This window comes from Bombina bombina, chromosome 3 (genome assembly GCF_027579735.1).
Source record: "Bombina bombina isolate aBomBom1 chromosome 3, aBomBom1.pri, whole genome shotgun sequence".
Taxonomy (NCBI): domain Eukaryota; kingdom Metazoa; phylum Chordata; class Amphibia; order Anura; family Bombinatoridae; genus Bombina; species Bombina bombina.
In genome coordinates, this window is record NC_069501.1 from 222,888,583 (window position 1) to 222,900,466 (window position 11,884).

The 11,884-nt window shown below is 35.7% G+C and overlaps 1 protein-coding gene across 1 annotated transcript; it reads right to left on the reverse strand.

The window, feature by feature from the left end:
* Window positions 1-579: 579 nt before the first annotated feature.
* Window positions 580-6,403, reverse strand: LOC128652283 (beta-crystallin A1-like). The gene is made up of 6 exons (XM_053705223.1): window positions 6,373-6,403; window positions 4,029-4,093; window positions 3,424-3,542; window positions 1,822-1,963; window positions 1,080-1,222; window positions 580-727 (listed from the first exon to the last, which is right to left on the reverse strand). The coding sequence occupies exons 1-6, from the start codon at window positions 6,401-6,403 to the stop codon at window positions 580-582; spliced, it is 648 nt and encodes a 215-aa protein (XP_053561198.1).
* Between the last annotated feature and the right edge of the window lie 5,481 nt (window positions 6,404-11,884).

Below are 11,884 nucleotides of genomic sequence, written 5' to 3' on the forward strand. Positions count from 1 at the left end.
AATTTGATCTTCTAGTGTTAGAGTTGAATTGTATCATTATAGGATGGTGTTTGGAATATTGGAAATTAAAATTATGTTGTATGTGATTAAGTTATATATAGGGCTTTGTTTTGTGCCTTTAGTTAAAGATACAGGGGATCACATGTACAAAAGCAAATCTGCGGCAACAAATGACATAACAAGTCTATTTATGTTGACACCAGAATCAATATTTTTTTGTTTTGAGTAAGTGCCAAAACATCAGGTGTGTATGTCATCTATTCTATATTTTGTAAACAATATTTTATGTGTAAATATGGTAATAATTATTTTTTACATAAATAATTATTTTTCCATATTCATTTTACATTCTCCTGTATCAAACAAGAAAAAAAGACATGTACAGTTTTTTTTATACTTTATGACATTTATTTCTTATTTTAGCTGCTGTTACCATTAAGAAGTAATTTTCCCAACATGCATTCACAGTACAAGAAAGGATTCTGCTTCCACTAAAAGAGATTGGTAGCACCATAGTGAGCTTGTGAGTGGTGAATTCTCGCTAGCACGGCTTGTAGATGGCAGGAGCCTCTGGGGTCTTTACTGCTGGATGCGTCGGATAGACTGGATCTGGGAGGTCTGGGCATGGGAGCCCCACTCCCTCCAATGCTTGTACTCGCCTCCATGATGGTCACATTCCAAGATATACTGATAACCACGGTAACCAGGATACTGGTAGCAAACCCATCTGTAGGAAAGAGACTATGTTAAATCTCTTGTAAAGAATAAACCACACTCATCTGTTTATTCTATTTTATACAAACACTGTAATAACATGAACTTTGCAGAACAAATTAAATTCATAGACTAAAGATTTGGTGTAATCCTAAGGAAACCCAAACTCTTATTTACTGTATTGTTTATACCCAAAAGGTATAAAAATAGTAACTTTCATAAGATCAAGGGTGATTAAATATTTAGCTTCATAAGGACAGAATTATTTCTTGAGTTTCTAGCAGATAATAAAATATTAGCTTTTTTACATCAGCATGTTTTCATAATTTACCTATATTCAATTAAACCACTTAAATGGCACTTACGCTCCACATTGTACTTTCATGGACCCAACTTCATTGTTGCTCCAGCCCATGGCTTGCAGAGATGGGTAGTCATCACACAGCTCCCACTGGCGTCCAATGAAATTCTCTTTCTCAAAAATAACTAGCTTGGATTCCTTATGGTTCTACAAGTAGAGAATGAGAAGTATTGAAGGATTTTAACTAAAAATCTCATTACATTAAAAAAACGGTGTCATCTTCCAAAAAAGATACATTAATAATTAACCCTTAACCCTTTGAGTGCTAATAACGGCTCTGAGCCATCACAGAGTTTCCCACTAGCACTCTCCCATTTTGAGGGAGATCTGGGGGCTCCCACCCACTCCTACCCCGGTGATCGTGCCTGTAGAGTGACAAGCATCGCCGAGGCTTCCTGTTTTGCATGGAGACGTCACGAGCAATAACGTGATGACGTCAACGCGCAACTTTATTTATGCTTAAAATGTTAAGTATAGGAGCAGGAGGCATGCTGCTTAGAAGTTTGTATCTCAGGCATCTAAGCAGCTACAGACCCCCAAGACCCACCATTGGAAAGATAATCGCCTAACCTTTCCAACTGTGTAAGTATTGGTTTAAAACATTTTTTAAAAAATAATAAAAACTGAAAAAAATCTTAGCACCCAGGTGGGAAAGTGCTTAGCACTCAAAGGGTTAAATTATTATATGCCTTATATAATTATGTGTTTCAGATTTGGATTATATATACCATCTTTACCACACTTACAGCAGAACAGATTGGGCGGAAAGACATCAGGCGCTCAATGTGATAGGCATTGCTGCCACTCCAGGCATCCCATCTAGGGTACTCTCCTCTCTCCAGAACAAACTGCTGGCCACAGAAGCTTGTATGCTCATATCCTATCCATCTGTATGAACATCAGTATTGAGGATGTCAAACATACCAATGTGCACTATATTCTCTGCTATTACACTTTTCTTACAAATGTTTTAATTCCACAATACATTTAGTCAATTGCACTCATACAATGTGGCTAAAGTTCCTGCTAGCGTAACAATTACGATGAACAACATATATTTTTGTGGCACAAAGAAATGTGTGAGTTTATATCTGATGTTTTATGCTAATAATTTAAATGTAAACTAGCTGGTGTCAAATTTATGTGCATAAGGACCATAACATTCAAAATATAAAGATTTTTCAACTTGAACAAATTATTTATGTAATGGTAATATAGAAATTATAAATGATATATAATTATATTAACTGAATTGTGAAGTCCTCATTCAATGTCTTATATAAGACATTTGCTGGGGGGGGGGGGGGAATAAAATATCTTGGCCAGTTCAAATCTTAATAATGTGTATTTAAAGGGACAGTAAGGTCAGAATTAAACTTTTATGATTCAGATAGAACACACAATTTTAAACAACTTTCCAATTTGGGAAAATGTTGTGTTCTCTTGGTGTCCTTTGCTAAAGAGCATACATAGGTAGCTGCTGATTGATGCCTGCACATATATGCCTCGTGCCATTGCTTTACCAGATAAGTTCAGCTAGCTTCTAGTAGTACATTGGTGCTCCTAAGCCTATTTTTCAATTAGATTTGATAATAGATGTAAATTAGAAAGCTGTTTAAAATTGCATGCTCTATTTAAATTAGGAAAGTTTAATTCTCAATTTACTGTCCCTCTTATGACTCAATATTGTATTCAACAAAGTTAAGTTTACATTTTAAATAGGATAATATGCAGAATAAAATGGTATGTGTCATTCTTCTCTATTTAAAGTTGATATTTAGTTGATTATAAGATTGCATTTGTGTTATCACATGCAGTATTTTAAATATATCAGACTCTCCATATAAAATGAGGGGTCTTGTATATGGGTGTCACAGAGGGAGAGACACAGTTTATATCCGCACCCTATGTTACTATTATAAAGCTAGAGTGAAGTGCATAGTGGCCTTTTTACATAGATCACATGACCCCATTTGATTGTAATTGATGTATAATGGGTTAGAATTGGTCAATTTTATATCAGCCAGAGAAAAAGTTTTAAGTGAGGTTTTTATAAATTATCTATTTGCTGAGACTTCAGAAATATTACCAAGCTGGGTGGGGAAACGGGTGGTGGTATTTTAACTGTTTTGTCCTTTTATGACAACTCATAGGAAGTCAATATAATATTATTAATTATTAACAGTATTTTTTTAAAACAAAAACTCTAAAATATTGTCCAGGGATCATCTCATGCAGAGAGAAGAGGCATTGTTTATAAACTGACGTATTACTGCTGGCAAAGTAAATGTGTTTAATAATTAGGAAACATCAGCTATAAGTACCCTTACATTATGGATTATACTTACGATCCACATTCCACCTTTATAGACCTTATGTTGTCATAACCACAATCCATAATATTTGCACATGAAGAAGTAAATTCCATCCTTTTGCCTTGAAAGTTCTCTTGGTCATAAACTGTGAGCTGAAAGAATGAGAATTGGTTAAACCTAAGGAAATATTCTATGGAGGTTTAGTAGTAATCCGAGGATTCCAAATGTCAAAATGTGTATCAGTAATTTGCATCAATATTGTGCAATTTGCTGTGTATTCTGTTTTTCCGTCTTAGCACAAAGGCTGCCATAATAAATTCTTACATTCAGTGTCTGAAGTTGAACCACACCTGCACATTGCTGGGTGTAGTGGTGAATTATGCGGTTCCTTTGTCACTTTATTCTACACATATTAAAATATGTATCAGTACGTTTGTTTGGCTAATTCCATGGATTTGTACTGCTGTGTAATTTATTTTATCAGAGAGGTAAAAAGAAAATAAAGCTTTTTATTATACTATATAAATCTCTCCAATTAGATTTCATGGGGGAAAGAAAGTATAATTTTTCTTAATTAGTGAAAAATTTGTGTCTAACACTAACTTCACATACGCATGATTTTTGTCATATGTCCATACCTTCCAGGGTCCCAGGGGAACAGTAAGGGGGTTGGTCTGGGCCATTTTCTCAGAGATGATGTCTTCTACAATAAAGATAAACATGCATCAAGCTTCACTATTTGCAAAACAAACAAAAAGGGTTTTGGTTGGACATGGAACACACAATACATATGCAAAATAACAGTGATATGTACATTTAGGAGCAAGAACCAAATGAGCAATCAAGATTGTCCAGACTTCCTCTGAAATGAAAGCTAAAGGGGCAAACCCAACATTTTTCTTTCATGATTCAAACAGAACATGCAACTTTCTAATGAACTTCTGTGATCAAATTGTTTTTATTCTCATGGTATCTTTTGTTGAAAAGCAGGGGCATAAGCTCAGGAGCGTGCACATGTCTGGAGCACTATGTGGCAGCAGTTCTGCAAGAATGTTATCCATTTGCAAGAGCCCTAGATGACAGCACTATTTTCTGCCATCTAGTGCTCCAGACACCTACCTAGGTATCTCTTCAACAAAGAATACTATGGGAATGAAGCAAACTTGATAACAGAAGTCAAATGGAAACTTTTTTAAATTGTATGCTCCGTCTGAATCAAAAAATATTTTTTTTGTTTCATATCCCTTTAAAGGGACAGGATACTCAAATAAACTATTTGTGCAATCTGAGTAAGGGAGTGTCTCAAAATGTACCATGTCACTTTAATTTGTTCTAAAGATAGTTTCATGAATATCCCATTCATTCTTGAATTGCCTTACAGTGTTTGTCCTTACTTTATCTATTGGAAGTCTATTCCAAACCTTTTTGTGAAGAAGTTCTACCCACAGATTAGTCCTGAGTATTACTGCCAGCTTGAGATTATGACTACTTGCTATGTTATTGATCTGTTTGTGACAATGTTTTCATTCTCCGATTAAAGCATTTTTCACTTTATGATACAGTAGCGTTGTTACCAGGCGCATAGGTGTTGCAATGCAATGTACTACCCAGAATTCTTTGTGGCACTATATTAAGTAGTTCTAAAGAAGACATACTTTTTCTAGCTGCCTAGATAGTACAGTAAATATCCCCACACACACACACTTTACAGTGGTAATATATCTTCCTATCAACTAAATTTGAATAAAACATTTTTTAGTATTAGAGAAATAAACCTTTATTGTATCGTTAAGCGTATACAAAATAGGATAACTCTTGGAAAGTAGGCTTTATGAAATGGTACTATGTGCCCCAGTTATATCACAACAACTTTCTCCCATCATATATGTAAAAAAATATTCATTTTTGAAGTAAGCACTATATTTTGATCAATCGTGCATCAATAATGATCTGCTAGGGATAGGTAGCAGCATTTAATATAGTGTTTGTTTCTAGTAATTTTGTAAATAAAGTAAATGTAGAAATCTAATTTGGTTATAAAGGTTGTTTAAAGACCTTTTTTTTCCTTAGTTGCACATACAAGATGGTATTTCAAAAATGTATTTACAGCATATAGTTTTGTTTTTTTTTAAATATGAATGTTCCAGAATAAAACAATTTTTGTTTCGGTAGAGGTGTGTTCATGTCTACCAATATAAGCCTAGCTTCCATTGAGGGGGTAAAGTTTGGAAACTGATTGCAACATAAAAAAATGATTTAATGGAGATAAATGATTCTACCACCAGTTTCCAAACATTACCACCTCAATGGAAACTAGGCCTAAGTGATAAATCTGTCCCTAGGGATGAATTTTGCAGAAAAATACATTTCTTAGTTTCAAAATGTAAACAGATTTAACTTATTATTTTTTTTAATGCAAATAAATAATTTAAGATGTCTAACAGGTACTTGTTCATATACATCATATTTTTTTTTTAAGTTGAATGCACATTTATATAATTTATAAATAAAAATCATTCCTTACCTAATCCTAAATTTATAGTTTTTTTTCTGAAACTATTTACTCAATTCTTCCTTTTTTTTCCCTTCACTTGTAGAGAAGGATGTTTCTTGTTGTACATCATGCAGCCCCGCCATAAATATATATATAAGCAATAACTAACTGTTCTCACTATATATATATATATATATATATATATATATACTCACACACTGTAGTAGGTTACTTTATCCTTATTTCATTTTCAAACCATGGCATATATGCTGTTGTTGTTCTTAATGCTACTAGTTGATATTAGTAGTACAGCAAATACCTACATATATATTAATTAAGGTTTTTGTAGTTAATGCCATGTAGTAATATTAACAACAGGACATAGGTTTGTTTTGTTTTTGGATAACCCGTTAGTTCTCTAAATATCTAATTTAAAACATGCTCAAAAAAGTTTTCCGATAGATTTCCTGTATGAGATGTTCACTCACCACGCTCACTCTGAACTGCAGGGAAATCCATCTGGCACTTGCCTATTTCAGCTCCCTAGTCACAGGGTTTATATAGGGAGCATCAGAACAGTTCTTAATGCTGGATATTCACCCTGTGTCAGCACAATGCTGTCTGTGCTTTTGTCTACTATTGATCCTAGGCCTCTTGTCTGAGTCTCTGTCCAGCACAATTTGCATTGCTGTCTGCATGAATGACCCTGCTGCTGAGCATGACTTCACTTCCCTGCCCCAGACCATTTGGGTACATAGTGTTCATAGATGCTAATCAAACAAAATGTCTTATTTCACAATTAGAATAACTTAAATGATTCTATAACTGGTACAGCATTCTATTTAAACATCTTTACTATTTACTTTTGCTATGCAAAATGCTCATAGGACCCCAGGAGTGTCTTTAGCCCTCTATAGCTGCAATGTTTGCTACTTTATTATAATGTTGCTAAAAGGTTTGTTGGAAATACTGCTGCCATAGAGTGCTAAAGATATGTGCCCACTTCTGAGGTCCTATAAACCTACCTATGGCCTAGATTACGAGTTTTGTGTTAGAGGCTGTGCGGTGATAACGAGCAGTTTTCACTCACCGCTCACTTACCTGCAGCACTGGTATTACGAGTTTTCAGAAACCCGTCGTTAAAAGACAAGAAGTGAGCGCTGAGCAAAATTTTGCTCATTACCGCACTCCAATACCAGCAATGCTTAAATCAGCAGTGAGCTTGTTGTACGTGCTTGTGCACGATTTCCCCATAGGAATCAACGGGGAGAGCTGGCTGAAAAAAAGTCTAACAACTGCAAAAAAGCAGCGTAAAGCTCCCTAACGCAGCCCCATTGATTCATATGGGGAAATAAAATTTATGTTTACACCTAACACCCTAACATGAACCCCGAGTCTAAACACCCCTAATCTTACACTTATTAACCCCTAATCTGCCACCCCGACACCTACATTATATTATTATCCCCTAATCTGCCTCTCCGGACACCGCCGCCACCTACACTATAGTTATGAACCCCTAATCTGCTGTCCCCAACATTGCCGACACCTACATTATATTTATTAACCCCTAATCTACTGCCCCCAATATCGCTGCAACCTACCTACATTTATTAACCCCTAATCTGCCGCCCCAACGACATCGCCACTATATTAAAGTTATTAACCCATAAACCTAAGTCTAACACTAACACCCCATAACTTAAATATAATTACAATAAATATAAATAAATATTCCTATCATTAACTAAATTATTCCTATTTAAAACTAAATACTTACCTATAAAATAAACCCTAAGCTAGCTACAATATAACTAATAGTTACATTGTATCTCGCTTAGGGTTTATTTTTATTTTACAGGCAAGTTTGTATTTATTTTAACTAGGTAGAATAGTTATTAAATAGATTGTTAACTATTTAATAACTACCTAGCTAAAATAAAGACAAAAGTACCTGTACAATAAAACCTAACCTGTTACACTAACACATAACATTACTCTATAATTAAATAAATTAACTAAATTAAATACAATTACCTAAATTAAATTAAATTAGTACAAAAACAAACAAACACTAAATTACAGAAAATAATAAACAAATTACAGATATTTAAACTAATTACACCTAATCTAATAGCCCTATTAAAATAAAAAAGCCCCCCCCCCCAAATAAAAAAAAAACCTAGCCTAAACTAAACTACCAATAGCCCTTAAAAGGGCCTTTTTACCTGTAAAAAAAAATACAAACAACCCCCCCAACAGTAAAACCCACCACCCACACAACCAACCCCCTAAATAAAATACTATCTAAAAAAACCTAAGCTCCCCATTTCCCTGAAAAGGGCATTTGGATGGGCATTGCCCTTAAAAGGGCAGTTAGCTCTTTTGCAGCCCAAAGTCCCTAACCTAAAAATAAAACCCACCCAATACACCCTAAAAAAAACCTAACACTAACCCCCTGAAGATCGACTTACCGGGAGACGTCTTCATCCAAGCTGGGCCGAAGTCCTCAACGAAGCCGGGAGAAGTCTTCATTCAAGCCGGGCGAAGTGGTCCTCCAGACGGGCAGAAGTCCTCATCCAGACGGCATCTTCTATCTCATCCAAGATGGCGTCCCTTAGATTCCGATTGGCTGATAGAATTCTATCAGCCAATCGGAATTAAGGTAGAAAAAATCCTATTGGCTGATGCTATCAGCCAATAGGATTGAAGTTCAATCCTATTGGCTGATCCAATCAGCCAATAGGATTGAGCTTGCATTCTATTGGCTGATTGGAACAGCCAATAGAATGCGAGCTCAATCCTATTGGCTGATTGGATCATTCTATCAGCCAATCGGAATCTAAGGGACGCCATCTTGGATGACATCACTTAAAGGTACATTCATTCAGCTTTAGTCGTCGGATGAAGAGGATGCTCCGCGTCGGATGTCTTGAAGATGGACCTGCTCCGCGCCGGATGGATGACGATAGAAGATGCCGTCTGGATGAAGACTTCTGCCCGTCTGGAGGACCACTTCGCCCGGCTTGGATGAAGACTTCTCCCGGCTTCGTTGAGGACTTCGGCACAGCTTGGATGAAGATGTCTCCCATTAAGTCGATCTTCAGGGGGTTAGTGTTAGTTTTTTTAAGGGTGTATTGGGTGGGTTTTATTTTTAGGTTAGGGACTTTGGGCTGCAAAAGAGCTAACTGCCTTTTCAAGGGCAATGCCCATCCAAATGCCCTTTTCAGGGCAATGGGGAGCTTAGTTTTTTTTAGATAGTATTTTATTTGGGGGGTTGGTTGTGTGGTTGTGTGGGTGGTGGGTTTTAGTGTTGGGGGGGATTGTTTGTATTTTTTTTCAGGTAAAAGAGCTGATTACTTTGGGGCAATGCCCTGCAAAAGGCCCTTTTAAGGGCTATTAGTAGTTTAGTTTAGGCTAGGGATTTTTTTTATTTTGGGGGGGATTTTTTTATTTTAATAGGGCTATTAGATTAGGTGTAATTAGTTTAAATATCTGTAATTTGTTTATTATTTTCTGTAATTTAGTGTGTTTTTTTGTGTACTTTAGCTAATTTAATTTAGGTAATTGTATTTAATTTAGTTAATTTATTTAATTATAGTTTAGTGTTAGGTGTTAGTGTAACTTAGGTTTTATTTTACAGGTACTTTTGTTTTATTTTAGCTAGGTAGTTATTATGTTTTATTTTAGCTAGGTAGTTATTAAATAGTTAATAACTATTTAATAACTATTCTACCTAGGAATATTTATTTAGATTTATTGTAATTATATTTAAGTTAGGGGGTGTTAGGGTTAGGGTTAGACTTAGGTTTAGGGGTTAATAACTTTAATATAGTGGCGGCGATGTTGGGGGCAGCAGATTAGGGGTTAATACATATAATGTAGGTGGCTGCTGTGTCCGGAGCGGCAGATTAGGGGTTACAATTTTTATTATAGTGTTTGCGATGCGGGAGGGCCTTGGTTTAGGGGTTAATAGGTAGTTTATGGGTGTTAGTGTACTTTTTAGCACTTTAGTTATGAGTTTTATGTTACGGCGTTGTACCATAAAACTCTTAACTACTGACTTTTAAATGCGTTAAAAGTGCCATGGAAGTCCCATAGAAAAAAGACTTTACAACGTTTATGTAAGTCGTTTTGCGGTAAGGCCAAAGAAGTGTGCGGTACACCTAAACCTTCAAGACTCGTAATACCAGTGGGTGTAGAAAAGCAGCGTTAGGACCTCTTAACGCTGCTTTTTTTACCCTAACGCACAACTCATAATCTAGCCGTATGTGTCCTATAAATCTACCTATGTGCCCTATAAACCTACCTATGTGCCCTATAAACCTAACATTGTGCCCTATAAACCTACCTATGTGCCCTATAAACCTACCCATGTGCCGTATAAACCTACCTAACGCCTAGATTTAGAGTTTGGCGTTAGCCGTCAAAACCAGCGTTAGAGGCTCCTAACGCTGGTTTTCGGCTACCGCTGGTATTTGGAGTCTTGTAGGTAAGGGTCTAACGCTCACTTTGCAGCTGCGACTTTTCCATACCGCAGATCCCCCTACGCCATTTGCGTATCCTATCTTTTCAATGGGATCTTCCTAACGCCGGTATTTAGAGTCTTGGCTGAAGTGAGCATTAGAAATCTAACGACAAGACTCCAGCCGCAGAAAAAAGTCAGTAGTTAAGAGCTTTCTGGGCTAACGCCGGTTCATAAAGCTCTTAACTACTGTGCTCTAAAGTACACTAACACCCATAAACTACCTATGTACCACTCGATTACATTTTTTTAACCCCTAATCTGCCGACCGCATACCGCCGCCACTTACGTTATACTTATGTACCCCTAATCTGCTGCCCCTAACACCGCCGACCCCTATATTATATTTATTAACCCCTAATCTGCCCCCCAAAACGTTGTAAAACTAAATTGTGGGTGTGGTGATGGGTGTATTTATAGGCATTTTGAGGTTTGGGAAACTTTGCCCCTCCTGGTAGGATTGTATATCCCATACATCACTAGCTCATGGACTCTTGCCAATTACATGAAAGAAATACAAATAACAGTTTAAAATAGTATACAAATATGCAGTAGATATTTAATGATAATAGCGAATATGCAGAAATAACTGCACCCAAGCTAAAGATTTAGTGTTAAAACTAAACAAATCTCTTAAATGTAATAGTAGATCCTAAAAAACAGATATGCAATAACAATATACAATAAACATTTAATATCAATAGTTAATATACAGAAATAAATATAAAAATATAAAATTAGAATTATACCTAGACTATCAAAAAAGTCTAGATTATGCTAATCTCTAAGATGTTATAATGTTAAATGCATATGTTGAAGCGTTGACAAAGTATATAAATGTGGGATTAGAAGAAATAATAAGAGAAAATACAAAAAAATAAGAAAAACTAAGAATAAGAAATAAGAGGGATAAAAAGGGGGAAATAGGAGATGAGAACAAAATCTGACCTATATTGTCTTATAAAATAAAGAGAACTAATCATTGATAAAACAATTTATGTCAAACTCTATATTTAGACCAGAAGGTTGAAGGGTCTTTAGAAGGAAGATCCACCTGCTTTCTTTTTTGAGGAGTTCCTTATGGGGATTACCTCCTATCTATTTTTTTTACTTGCTTGTCTATTCCCATTTATGAGAAACAGCTTGCATCTCCTTGATTGCAACTACCAAAGTGCTTTGGAACCGGACGATCCTTATTTCTATCCAGACTAACATTTTCTATTGACCACAAATGCTCCCTGATTCTATCACGGAGGGGTCTTTCCGACTCCCCCACGTATTGTTTTCCACATTTACACTGAATCACATAAATGACATTCCTATCTACACATCTAATTAGATTTTTAATTTTATATTTTTGACTAGTTCCATGGGAGACCACCTCTTTATAAAGGAGATGAGATTTTAACTAATGATAAAGGTTTTATACACACTAATCTAAGAGAAAAGTCAACTTTCTACCCAAAACAAGATAA